A 14,679-nucleotide genomic window follows, 5' to 3' on the forward strand; every position below is an offset into this window, starting at 1 on the left:
ATTGAAGGTTGAATTCGTGTGGGGAACGCTTAGAGGTGAGTTTTAATGGTTAGGGTTTCGATTTTTCCTTCTCTATATTTGTTTTTGTGGTTTCCCTGAGTTCTCATAGGGTTTCTCCATGTGTTTAGGATGAAATCCGTGAGGAGGAGCATTTTTTGGTGGATTTAGCATGTGGGACGTCGATCCGAGGTAAGGGAGACTCTACCCTATCTCAATATGTTGTAATTCTTAGGTGTTTTGTTGATTAATGCTATGTGGTTGGGATAGGGAGTAGAAATTGTGTGTTTGATGAAAATTGGTGTACAATGTGATGTGTGCTAGAATAGTTAGGCTCCGTGAGGGTGATTGTGTGTGATAGAATGCCATTGACTAGTAAATTAATGTTATTGTGAATAAATGAAGGCTATGTGCCATATATTGTGGATAAAATGTGGGCTATGTGTTGAGTACTGTGAATTGAATAGGTTGTGTGTCGTATGCAAGCATGAATATTGCGTGTGTGAATGAAATGTATGTGAATGGGGCGTGTAGCGCCATTGTAATGTACTTTGAATGGTTCAGCGATACACTGAGGGTGTGGGAGATGAGGATAGTAGAAATACCTTGAGTAAGAGAGAGTGGTGGTAACACCAACTGTGGAACAGGTGCACCACGGGCCACACACTCTCTTATTGACTAGATCTCTAACCACTACCTTTACTGAGCGACCCGTGACTACCTACGTGGTATCTGTGAGGCGGGGGTAACCAGTAACCATTCATAGTATAAATCTGTGATCACAGTACCATAGTGAGTGTGGCTGGCGTGCGTGTGCACATGATTGTTATTAATTGTAACTTTGAATGTGAAGTGTTGTTAGTGTCGTGAGTACATCGATGTTAAATTGAAATGTACTGGATAATGATGTTGTTTATGTTTTATCTGTATAAATGTATTAGAAATGAGTTAGATGTGAGACTCTATATTTGATTGTGTTTTGGTAGTGTAGAGTACTCACCCTTATATTTTTTTAGGTAATCAAGACAATTAGCACTGGACTTAGTGAAGGGACGGATGAACTAAAATAAGGCTTAGGAAATTAATTTGAAAAGCGTTGTAAATGAACTAGTCCTATAACAATGATGTGATGTGAAACTTGTAACCCTTCTCTTATTTTAAAATGCTTTATAAAATTTTTATTATTCCGAATTTGTGAAATTACTACTTATTAAAATTAAAATTAAGGTGTTATAGTTAGTTTTGAGTCAATAATTTTTTTTTCAATATTTGTCAGAATATTTTTTTCCTTGCTTTTCTTTTTGCCAATAATTAATTTTAAATTTCAAAAAAATTATTTATTTTAGTCTTGATAAATTAATAATTTTTACCATGATTTATTAATAACATGCATAGTACATGCATTTAAATATATCATGTTACTTTACAATTAACATAACAGTTTGAACATGAGTCATGACATTACTAAATGACAATATATTTTAAATAATACAATTTATGATAATTAAAATTAATATTTTAAAAAATAAAACTAAATTTAAAATCAACTTTTTTTATTTTCCATACCAGCTACATGGCTTATTGAGCTGAAAGAAAAAAACTTTTGAGATGATAAATGATTTTATGGTTGTAAAATGCTATGTTCTTATATATTGACCCGCAAGTATCACGCAACAAAAGGTCACCGTAGTAATGACTTGAAGTGAGGGGCAGTTGAGTTATGGAGTCAAGTCCAATAGTAATAGTTTGGGAAATTCTCACTTTAATTCCTAAAATATATAATTTAATTATATTTAAATTTTTAAATTTTATTTTTTAATTTTTAAAATTAGTAATCATTAATTACATGTTAATTTTTATTATAAAAAAATATTAAAATTAAATAACAAAGTAATAATTTATCACACTAAATAACACATATCAGTGATACAAAATTATATTATTTTAATTTTTTTAAAAAAATAGATAATTTTTGTCTTTAAATTTTAATATTTTTAGATAAGGTCCCTTCTCGTTTACTATCACTTGTTAATCTCAAAGAGATTTTAAATTGAAGATAGATCATTATAAGGGATTATGAAGATTTCAGTGACAACTTTTGTAAGAACTCACACTAAAAATGTACTCATTGTCATCAATATCATACATGAGACTTCTTCATTAAATTGATAATAATTGATTGTCCATTTACATATTTAAGGCTTAGATCTAGTGATTCAAGTGAGAAAACTCAAGATGAATGAGCTTTGCACTGTAAATGTTATTGTACCAGTTGTCAGAAAAAGAAAGATGTTATGGAAAAAGAAGTAAAAACAAAAAGAATCTTATTGCTTAAAATTTAAAGAATTAATTTGACCTACGCTGCATATTTCAATGATTAAAATAAAGGTTTATTCATTATAATTTACATGTACACCAAATTATAGGAATATTTTGAATTGTTTATTTTAAAACAAACAGTTATTACCTTCTATGTATAAATTATGATGACTAATTGTTAAAATAAAATAATTTATTTAAAATTAAATGGAGTTGTTTTTAAGGAATATTTTTATTACATTAAATTAATTTTTTAATATTATTTATTTATGTTTCAATTAATATTAATTAAAATTTAATTCATCATAATTTTTAAACTTTATTTAATATAATAAATTTTTATATTATAATATTTTTTAAATTTATTAAATACATATATAGTTTTAATTATTTATTTAATTTATTTGATTTAATTTAATAATACACATGTACGCGGAAAAATTATTAATTTTGTTAAAATTATAAAGTTAAAAATTACATGCTTTTTTAATATAAAATAAATTAAACACGCGTTAAATGTCAGTTTTTCCAGATTTTTGTTTGGATTAAAAGTAAAGTAGGGACTATAAAGTTTCTAGAAATATAAGAATGTTGATATTTTAAAACTGAATTTTGAAGGAAAAATATTGTAAATAATATGAAATATCATAATTTATTTAAAAAATAAATTATTTTTTATTTGACTTAATTACTTGACACTGATTTACTTTAAAAATTATATATTAATAAGTTTTTAAATATTTGAAAAAAATTAAATTTTCAGTTTTTAACATTTTAGAAGCTTAATTAATATCTCAAAATTTAAATAAACTACATTAAAATTAGTCAAGTTCTTATTAAACAAAATTCATATTTTTGCTTAACAAAAATTACAGTGTCAATAGTTTAACTATATATTTTTGTATACTTTGTTACCTATTTTTATATTAAAAAAAATCATTTATTCAAAATATAATATATATATATATATATATATATATATATATAAAGTTAAAGACCATTTTATGCAATATTTTATATTACTTTATTAATATTTCTATTTTTTACTGTTATATAATATAGATTACATCAATGTAATTAAAAATACTAATATAATTGGATTGAATAATTTTAATCTATCTATGCAAAGTCAAGTCTCAAGTCACAAGTCAACCACATGATTTGACCTGGTCCACACGCCACTTTGCCCAAACTTAACGATGGGATAGAAAAGTGTTGTCATCTCCAACAGTCATCACCACTCACAGTCAAACCTTCATTTTCATGCGTCACTTTTACACTGAAAAGAAAGGGTAATAATATTTTTATAATAATTTTGTTAAGGTAAAAAATTATACAATTTTTGTGCAGATATTTCACCAATAAAGAAAATGCGTATTACATACAGATTCACGTTGTTTACATTTTCTTTTTAATTTTAACTTCACATATTTTTTTTTCATAAACTTTGAAATCACTAAATATCAAAAAGAGAAGAGAGAGTAAAAATAAAATAAAATTACAGTAAATATAAAGACAGCATCTCCGATTCCAACCTAAAAATTAATCGGAGTTGTGAAGTTATATATTTATTTTTAAATTTTTGTAAAAACCTTTATTGTAATCCGTTATTTTTATCATAAAAAATGTTAATATATGTTTTAAGAGTAGGTTAAAGAATTAAAAAAAAATATTCTTTATTAAAATAAAAAATATATTTACCTTCATAATTTTTATCGTATCTTAATGTAAATTTTAATAATTTTTTTATCAATTCTTTAATTAATCTATTCAAAGGATTCGTGTTTAGTTAAGAGTCTCTCTCTAATCTGTACACTAATTAAGCGTCTTCTTTCAACAAATGATAGCTTAAATAAATTAATTATTAGATTCAATAACAAGAAATAACAAAATTAAAACCAGTATTAACTTAACAAAAATAATATAGAGGTAATAAAAATTTTAAAAATTAATCACAACTAAGTTGGTTTGATTTGTAACAATATATGAAAATATCTTTCTACAAGAGATAAAATCATTTCAATAATTTTATATTTCAAAAGAATTACTCATTATCTAATTGCACAATATCTTATATATATATATATATATATATATATAATTTATTTAAATAATACAAATTTTTTTTACATATTAAGTAAATATTTTTTGTCAAAAATTTTATAAACAAAAAATGTAAATGTGAGTCCTAAAACACACCTAGTTGGATTTTGTCTTTTTTACTATGTTGCTGCATCTTTAATGATTTTACATTGAATATTTTGAATATAGATCTGAGTCTATATTTTATAAAGATAAGGATTTTAGATATTATGATCTAAATTTATTTTAGGATACGAAGATATCATCTAAAAAGTTATAGAAAATTTTACTGTTCCTTTTTTGACTAATGACTTAAAAAAATTAATAATATTGACCTAATAATATGTCATGAATCAAATATTTATTTAGAAGATTATGAAATTGGTACTCTCCATATAAATTTATTATGATCTTAAATTTTTTTTTAAACAATTATTAGTTTTAATTATATCCATTAGAAGTTAAGTAATATTTAAGAGGAAAAGTAAGACTCAATTTTACATTTGAATGATAATTTTTTTAGTTAAATTATATATACACCTTCTTTTTAATGTATTTAACAGTTCCTTAATCATTATCTTTTAGTTTAGAGACAAAGAATGTTATTTAAATCTAAAGATTTGAATTTTCAGAAATTATTGTCAAAATTTTAATTCTTGTTTTTTTTTTTATTTTATAACAAAAAAATTCCTGTAGTAGGTAATTATTTACTTAGATTCAATATTGAAAACAAAACTTCACACTTTTTTTATTGTCATGGGGAAAATTTAATAAGATATATGTTAGATTAGGCTTGAAAAAAAAATTAATTCTTTTCTTTAAGGAAAAGATAAACAACCTCTAAATTAAGAGAAAATTTTTTAGTGTCGTTACTTTCAAGCTAAATGGATGAATTTAGGTGATAGGAATAATAATTTTTTTTTATAAAGTTATTTAAATACATACTTTATGAGATTCTTGACATAAATTTATTATAAAAATTTTAAAAGTTATCATTTTAATAAATTATAAAAAAACATTAAAATAAATTAAAAAATGTTATAAATCCTTTCAAATTTTTTCAAATATTAGTTAATGGAATGAAACTATTCATTTTACTTTAATTTTATACAACCACACTATAGAATAAGATAGTATTGAAAAATTAAGAAGAGAATAAAATGATATATTAATATTTTATCTACTCTATTTAGTAATTATAGAACAAAATAGGACATAAATGTCTTGTTTTATATTTGGCCCTCTTATTAAATAGAACATAATCTTATTTTTTATTTAGGTATTATCTTTATACTGTTAAACATTTAATTGAGTATTAAAACAATTAAATAAGGTATACTTTTTTTCTTAGGCGTCATTTTATTCTGATTATTATACAATAGTTTAAAATTTTTTTAATATATATAGATAATAATTTAAAAGAGGTATATATATATATATATATATATATATATATATATATAATAGTGTTCATTAAAAAAATACAAGTGAGGTTAATTATAATAAATACTTTTATTTAACATATATTTACGAATATATAATAAAAAGTTATATGCAAAATAAAATCATATAAAAATTGTATGATATAACAAAATTTAATATACTACGAATAATAAATATTATTATTTTAAATAACATTTATTATTTTTAAATTTTTCAACGTATATTAAAAATAGATAAAATAAAGGTGTGTGTTGTGATATTCAAAATCTTTTTATTGATATTATATTAAAAAAATTATACTAATAAAAAAAACAGATATCAACTTATAAAAATTATATATAAAAATATGTTTCTAAGTATTATTGATTGTAGCGTAAATATTTTTAACGGTACTACATAATTTACCAAAAATAAATGCATGACACGAACCTTTGTGGTTATATCTTCCTTTTGCGTTGTTGTCTCCAACTTCCACTAGTCCATCAATCTGGTTTCACACATGAAACATTGCAGTCTCTTTCTGGAACGGTTTCACACTATTTAGCGAGCTAAATCAAAAGTTTGGGTAGGAACGTTGGTATTCGGCTATCCCCAATGCACACGTTACGTTATATACAAAAACCCATTTGTTGCATTCGTCCTACATCCAACTACATTTATGATTATTGTGCTCTATGCACACATTAACCAATACCAAAATGATGCCTCTAATAATGTTCCTTCTAAAGTTTGTTTCGCAATCCATCATGTTCATGTACATGACTCCAACTGCAATTGGCCTTGCTTTGAGTTCAGAATGTGATAAACTCGCTTTGCTTGACCTGAAGGAAAAGCTTACCAATGGCATACCTGATTCTCTCCCATCATGGAACAATTCTTTGCATTTCTGTGAGTGGCAGGGTGTTCAGTGTGGCCATCGCCACAAGAGAGTCACTACCTTGCATTTACAAAATCAAAATTGGGGTGGTACTTTGGGACCAGCTTTGGCAAATCTAACCTTCCTTAAAAGCCTCAATCTTTCCAATATTAATTTGCATGGTGAAATACCCACACAAGTTGGTCGTTTAAAGCGGTTGCAAGTTCTTGACTTGAGCAAAAATAATCTTCATGGTGAGGTTCCTATTGAGCTTTCTAACTGCTCAAATCTTGAGGTAATAAGCTTGCTGTACAATAAACTCACTGGGAAAGTACCCTCTTGGCTTGGATCTATGACACAGCTCACACAGTTGTTTCTTGGTGCCAATAATCTAGTGGGTACTATTCCACCTTCCATGGGAAATCTATCATCACTCCTGAATATATCTCTTTCAAGAAATAATTTGGAAGGAAATATACCTCATACCTTGGGTACGTTGTCAAATTTAGAACAGTTGTATCTTGGTTTAAATAGGTTGTCGGGTACCGTTCCTGATTCTCTTTATAACCTCTCAAATATTCGAGTTCTTGTTCTTGGGGAAAACCAATTATCTGGTACTCTTCCATCAAATTTGCAACTTGTAATCTTCACGCATTCTTGGTTGGGGGGAACCACTTCTCTGGAACTTTCCCATCCTCGATATCCAACCTCACTGGATTGAGATGGTTTGATATATCCAGCAATGGTTTTAAGGGGTCAATTCCTACTACTTTGGGAAGCTTAAGCAAACTTGAGAGGTTTAACATTGGTGATAATAGTTTTGGGAGTGGAAAAGCTCATGATTTGGACTTTCTCTCCTCATTAACCAATTGTACCCTATTGCAAGTGCTTATTTTGGAGGGCAATAAATTTGGTGGTGTGTTGCCTGATCTTATTGGTAACTTCTCTTCCAATCTCAATTGGCTTAGTATGGGGATTAATCAAATATCTGGAAGGATCACTGAAGGAATTGGACAACTAATCGGTTTAACTAACTTCATTATGATAGATAATTTCCTTGAGGGAACAATTCCAGATTCAATTGGAAACCTTAAAAGTCTAGTAAGATTGGCCTTGCAAGAAAACAAATTATCAGGTAACATTCCTACCGTCATTGGCAATCTTACCATGTTATCTGAATTTTATCTACACACCAATGAATTTGAAGGAAGCATTCCATCTACCATCAGATACTGCACCCGCATGCAATCATTTGGAGTTTCTGACAACAGCTTAAGTGGTGATATTCCTAACCAAACCTTTGGCAATCTAGAAGGTTTGGTAAATCTTGACCTATCCATCAACTCCTTCACCGGTTCCATTCCTTTGGAGTTTGGAAACTTGAAGCACCTTTCCTTGTTATATCTACATGAAAACAAGCTGTCTGGTGAAATTCCCTTAGAACTTAGTTCTTGTTTGGCATTAACAGAGCTCACACTGCAGAGAAACTTTTTCCATGGAAGTATACCTTCATTCTTGGGCTCTTTAAGGTCCCTTGAAATTCTAGACCTTTCTAGTAACAACTTCTCAAGCACAATCCCCATTGAACTAGAAAATCTGACTTTGGTGAGAACTTTGAACTTGTCCTCTAACCATCTTTGTGGTGAGGTTCCTATAGGAGGTGTCTTTAATAACATCACAGCAATTTCACTCATTGGAAACAAGGATCTCTGTGGGGGTATACAACAACTGAAGCTACCTGCATGCTCTAGGTCCCCTTGGAAGAAACACAAGTTGCCTCTTAAAAGCGAACTTATTCTCATCATTGCAATCGGTGGGGTTTTGTTCAGTTCCATAATATTTATCGGCCTCTACTATCTCAGGAAAAAATCCAAAATATCATCTTCTTTATCATCCTTGCAAAATAGGTACTCGAAGGTTTCTTATGGAGAGCTATATCAAGCAACCAATGGATTTTCTCCATGCAATTTAGTAGGCACTGGAAGCTTTGGTTCTGTTTACAAAGGATCACTCGTCCATTTTGAAAGACCTGTTGCTGTGAAGGTATTGAATCTTGAAACAAATGGGGCATCAAAGAGTTTCATGGCTGAATGTAAAGCCTTGGAAAAGATCAAGCACCCAAATCTTGTCAAGATCCTGACATTTTGTTCAACTTTTGATTACGATGGTGAAGTTTTCAAGGCTATAGTTTTTGAGTTCATGCATAATGGGAGTCTAGACAGGTTGTTGCACAGCAATGAAGAATGTGAGCCTAGAAATCTTAATCTACACCTTACACATAGAATAAGCATCGCTATTGATTTAGCTAATGCATTAGATTATCTTCATCATGATTCCGAGCAAGCTATAGTTCATTGTGATATTAAGCCAAGCAATGTTCTTCTTGATGGTGACCTTGTTGCTTACATGGGAGACTTCGGATTAGCTAGGCTCCTTCACGAGGCCTCAGGGCATTCCAGTAGAGATCAAATTAGTTCCTCGGCAATTAAGGGAACCATTGGATATGTTGCCCCAGGTAAAGCGTTTTAACATATTTTGCACGTACTTATGAAATTGCAACAGCAAAAGTAATTTGACTTACTTCAGGTTTAATTAGTGATAATTTATTGTCATTTAGATTAGATAGGATAGGATCATAGTTGCAATAATTTATTCAAACTGTACTAAATCCTAGTCTTTAGCTTCAATCAATTTTTCAATCTTGAGTGACAATCATCATCACCTTCAAATTCAGTATAATAAAATGATTCATTTATAATCAATGTGACTCTTAAAGGTAATATTGTTGTCTAAAGAATTGTTTTTGCTAGAGTATGGATTGGGTGGCCCAGTATCACCACAAGGAGATATCTACAGCTATGGAATTCTTCTATTGGAGATGCTCACTGGAAAGAAACCAACGGATAGCATGTTTTGTGAGGGTCTAAGCCTGCACAAATTCTGTAAGATGGCAATTCCAGAAGGAATCACTGAGATTGTTGATTCTCGTTTGCTAATCCCATTTGCTAAAGAATTAACAGTGGTTAAGGAAGGTGACATCAGGGAGTGTCTGGTGTCTTTTGCAAGGATTGGAGTTGCATGTTCTGCAGAATTTCCTGCTCAGCGAATGAATATTAAAGATGTTACAAAGGAGTTGCATGCAATTAAACAGAAGCTGCCCTGCTAGAAATAGGTTCACCATTCTCAGTTAGTTAAGGCTTGTATCCGTCACATTTTTCTGCACAATTTTGTTGTTTGCACTTTGCACCACTTCAATTCCTACATTGTGATTTTAAGAGCAACCATTACAAAGTAACCTTTTAGTGCGTTCCCTGTGTAGTACTAGATATGTTTTGGCTTGAATTTATATTGGATGAGTCTATTGCCACTTCAAAATATTTATTGTCACTCTTTAAATAATTCTCGTAAAAATATCTTTTTCTCATTGGTTAATTAAACTAATAATAATAATAATAATATTTAAAATAAAAAAATTAAATAGGGAGTAGTAATGGATATACAGGACTAACAATAGACAATCCCAAAATATTTGGAATCTTATTGCCACCACTAATGGAGAGCCGAACTCACCTCGATAGGGTGGTCTTGCTGTTGCTGAGGGCTGCTACATTTAAACCATGAGCCAAGGGATAGATTATGAATCAAATAACAATTGAAAATTAAAATGGAAAAGGGTTATTCCCAAATAAAGGTCACTGAAAATAAATGACAAAAAGTAATTAAAAAAGATTGGACCTCGTGCTTTATGACCCACAAAAATAACAAACTTGATTGATCCCCATCCTAAAGAAGCCAATTAATAAAAACTTCTGCGTGGGTCTGAGTCCACACAAGCTGTGGAAGATTGCACTGAATGTGAAGCTAATGTAATAATGACAACAACCATTCAAGTCAATCAGATCACATGAAAATCACGTGCTTAGGTATTAGATCAGAAAAGACTGTAGCATGTTTCACAGTTTATGTAGTGCGTCGGATTCAAGGACATGCATCCTCAAGAAAACGGATCATGGTAGTGAGTTCTCATTCTCACCTTACATTTGCATTCAATTTTAATTTCATATTCTTTGGCTGTATAATTACCATTTCAAGGACGTTGCCCATTATGAAAGCCATGAAACCAAACGGAATTTAATGCTAAGGAGTGAAGTTTCAATTGGCATTCGAAGAAAACACTTTTAGCTTCGAACTTTTCAAAATTTCGAATCGAAAAACTTGCACCGTCAAAAATCTTTCACTTAGAGGAAAACTTTTGTATTACAGCTTAATATCGTTGAAATTGAAAGCAATTTAATCGAACAAAGGATCAATGTTCGCGAAGCAATTAAATAAAATCTACAGCAAAAACCCTAACAAATAAGCAAAAGCAAAACCTTACAATTTGATAGCAATTCAGGTACATAAACAGAGGTTCTTCACCAGGACGAACGCGATCGGCGATTAATATAATAACAATATACACAATCACAGGAAAACAAAAACAATAAAAAAGGAGAACTCGTTCACCGGAAGAAGACGTGGATTTCGGAGCGCGTGAAGTTTCAATCAGCGCTTGGCGCTGTTATCGTAATCGACGATCTCGGAATCGGTGACGGATCTGGAGTGCTGAACGATAGAGCGACCGATGGAGTTGATCCAATCCTCCTTCTCCTTCTCGGAATCGGCGATGAAGTACATGGTGTCGGAGCGGGTAGAGAGTTCGAAGGCGTTGGGTTTATTTAGAACGTCTTCGGCGCCCTTGACGGTGAGGCAAGAGGCGACGGGGATGACGCCGCGTGGCCTGGAGGCGCGTGTGACGGAGGATTCCTTGAACCAGAAGAGCTTGCCTTGCTTGAGAACGAACCAGCGGCGGCGCCACGTTTTGATGTACTCGCCCTGCTTTGTGAGCCAACCAGTGCGCTCAGGATTGGACCAAAACTCGACGCCGTCGTAGTCGTTGGGTTTCTCCGTCAAGCCGGTCGCAGCGCGCCACAGGCTCGCCATCGGAGCTCAAAGGAGAAAGCAGAGAGAGAGAGAGAGACTCAGAGAGAGAAAGAAAATGAGATGAGAACCAACAAAAAAACTACTCGCTCACATTGCGTTGTTGGCTTAGCCGAGGGCGAGATTCTCTCTCTCCACTTCGTTGTTATTATTATTAGGGGGCTTTCGGTGTATTTAGATATTTTTAATTTAAACTAAAAATTAAAGAAAGTAATAACTATTTTTTATTAGTAATACTAACGTTTTATTATATTAAATAAGATATAATTAAAGAAATAATTTTTTTAAATTAAATAAGTTATAAAAATAAAGTATTAAAGTTAATATATTATTTTTATCAATAGAATATATTAAAATAAACATAAAAAATTAACAAAGAATAAAATATTTAATATAAAAATAGTCATGTGACTTCATAAAAATAATTTATAAAACTGTTTTTTTAAAAATATAAAGATATTATGATTATTATAAAATATTTTTTAATTATTATTTTATGATAGAAACAGAGAAAGAATGTATCTAGTCAATAAAGCCTTTTATTTAAAAGTAAAGGGAATAAACTCTCATATGACCGTAAACTTCTTCTAAAAATTGAAAAATTTTAAAAATTACACGATGACTTAAAATTTAATGTAATTTTAAACAAATTACTTAATTTGTATATATTTAATTTTAATTAATTATATTAAAATATAATTATCAGAAATTTTATTTAATGCAAATCTAGAGTGCATAGTTATGATTATAAAATTTAAAAATTAAATTATTATTAAAAAAATTAAATAACTTTTTAAAAGATCTACATGCCCTAAATTTTAACATTGACCAAATATAAAGTCTTTCTCGCGTGATATATATTTATACGTGGATATCATTAAATAGAAAAAAGAACATACCATTAGTTTGATTATAATTGTTACTAATAACAAAGAAATGTATTTTTATTTCCTGTTATTGTATATTTTTCACGGTCTCAAAATAAATTTAGGTTCAGATTGAATAATTTATTTAATAAATATTTATAGAAGTAAAAAATTTTGTAGTAAAATTAATTTATACTTCTTTATTTTAAAAGATGTTATTTTTAACTTATGAAAATAAATTGTTTTTTATCTTGATATTTTTTGTAAAAATTTCTCTATGTTATATAAATGTTATTTCTCGACATTGATATTTTTTAAGTCAGGGAAATTGCTTTGTTCATTAAGAGCAATATTTTACAAAATTTGTTCCTGACATTAATATATAAGAAGGAAAGGAAACCTAAAAAAAAAAAACAATATTAACATCTGTTCTCAATTCTAAGTAACTAAAAATAATAATTTAAATTAAAAGAATATTTATTATATTAAAATGTTTTTTTAATAAAAAAATGCCTTAAAATATTTAAAATCAATTCTAAAAGTAATGTTGACAAAACCTAACAAACTATCAATGATTAGAAAAAAGAATTCGGGTCAACATGACTGGCTGAAGGTAGAATGCTATAAACTTGTGAAGATATGTCACTCCAAACAGTTCATAAGTTGCTATATTTTATCTCTGTTTGCAGTTGTATTATTGGCAAGTTAACTCCAAATTCCTTAATCACTAACTTTTTTTTGTCATAACCCTTGTCATAATATTATAAATATGAATTTTAACCTTCTCCTATTGGCTCAAGATGTTGAGTTATGAAGTATTTGACATGGAATTGCAAAAGTTGAACAGTATCCATCAACATGTATCTCACTTATAATCAATGTAAATTAATTCACCAATTAAATTGAACTTAAATTATGAATTATCATACGTATCTTTCATGGCTGATGATATATAGGAAATTACCATACAGTATCCTTTTGGAAGAATGACTAATGTAGCAAAAAAGAAAATCAAAGAATTAAAAAAAAGATAGTACCAAAAGAATAACAACTAACAGACATTGGTTTTTATAGAAATAACCACAGACTCATACATGTATTAATTGGTAAGTCCCTAAAACTTCCTAAATAACAGTACTTAGGAACATCTTTTATTGTTAAACTTAATATCAATCTTTATATGAGTACAAGAAATTATGAAACTACTCTGTATACCAAAATCACTGTGCGAATTAAGCTTCACCTACGGGATTCGTCACCCTCTTCCTTTTATGTCCCCCTGCAGTCAGATGATGATCCTTTAACTTAGGATTTCTCTCATTCAACAAATCAAATATCTGAAAGGAAAAAAAAAAGAAACAATGAAAGAACTTAAGTCTTGTTTATTTCCATTAACTAGGAACATATTAGTTACTTTCCATTAAGTCGTTAACTAGTCAGAGAATAGCATAGCGTGACCAAGAACAATAAAAGATAAAGATCACTTATAATTAGAATCAAGAAAAGGGTTTTGCTAAGGACACAACTTCATCAATCAGTAGATTAAAAATTATGGTGAGATTGCATTAAAAATCAAGAGAGGTGTATAAATAATACTCTTTTGTAAAAAAAAAAACATGTATTTTGATTTCTTCATCATGTCTAAACACACATGTTAGCATTATTCACAAAAGAACTAGCTTACCTGTGTAACAAAAAATGATCCACATTGAAATTGAAGGTACTGTTTTTCTTTTCCTGAAGTTGAAGCCTCATTCTTGTTCCTCGAGGGCTCGGAACCACAACTCCAAGGACAAAGAAACGAGTCTTCTTTCTGAAGAAAAGATGTTAGTCTTGTATAAGATATAGTTTTGTCAACTGCAACAGCATTTATTTCCGTTTCCTCCACAGAATCTCGTCCTTCCATTTTGTGGGGTGGCGCTTCTTGATTCTGAACTGGAAGGCAATAGCTCTTCAACATGAACCAAGATTGGATAACTTTATGAACAGTCCTTATGCCCTGCATGAGATATGAGTATGACTCTGTCTGCAACATATACAAATTTCAGAGCCGTTCTCCCTCTTAAAAGATAATGTAATTCAAAATTTTAAACGAGATAATTGATGTTGATCCTACCATCTACTATTTTTTGGTAC

General features: G+C 29.4%; 2 protein-coding genes across 2 annotated transcripts; one reads left to right on the forward strand and one right to left on the reverse strand.

Moving 5' to 3' along the window:
* The first annotated feature begins 6,539 nt into the window (after window positions 1-6,539).
* Window positions 6,540-10,067, forward strand: LOC113848284 (probable LRR receptor-like serine/threonine-protein kinase At3g47570). The gene is given in 3 exon segments (XM_027477739.1): window positions 6,540-7,335; window positions 7,338-9,212; window positions 9,508-10,067. Coding segments are annotated over 3 exon segments (3,027 nt in total). The 3' UTR covers window positions 9,864-10,067.
* An 854-nt stretch (window positions 10,068-10,921) lies between these two features.
* LOC113847550 (pleckstrin homology domain-containing protein 1) lies at window positions 10,922-11,791 on the reverse strand. Its single transcript, XM_027476732.1, has one exon. The coding sequence runs from the start codon at window positions 11,678-11,680 to the stop codon at window positions 11,243-11,245; it is 438 nt and encodes a 145-aa protein (XP_027332533.1). The 5' UTR covers window positions 11,681-11,791; the 3' UTR covers window positions 10,922-11,242.
* Between the last annotated feature and the right edge of the window lie 2,888 nt (window positions 11,792-14,679).

This window comes from Abrus precatorius, unplaced genomic scaffold, assembly GCF_003935025.1.
Source record: "Abrus precatorius isolate BTA unplaced genomic scaffold, Abrus_2018 Scaffold8, whole genome shotgun sequence".
NCBI lineage: Eukaryota > Viridiplantae > Streptophyta > Magnoliopsida > Fabales > Fabaceae > Abrus > Abrus precatorius.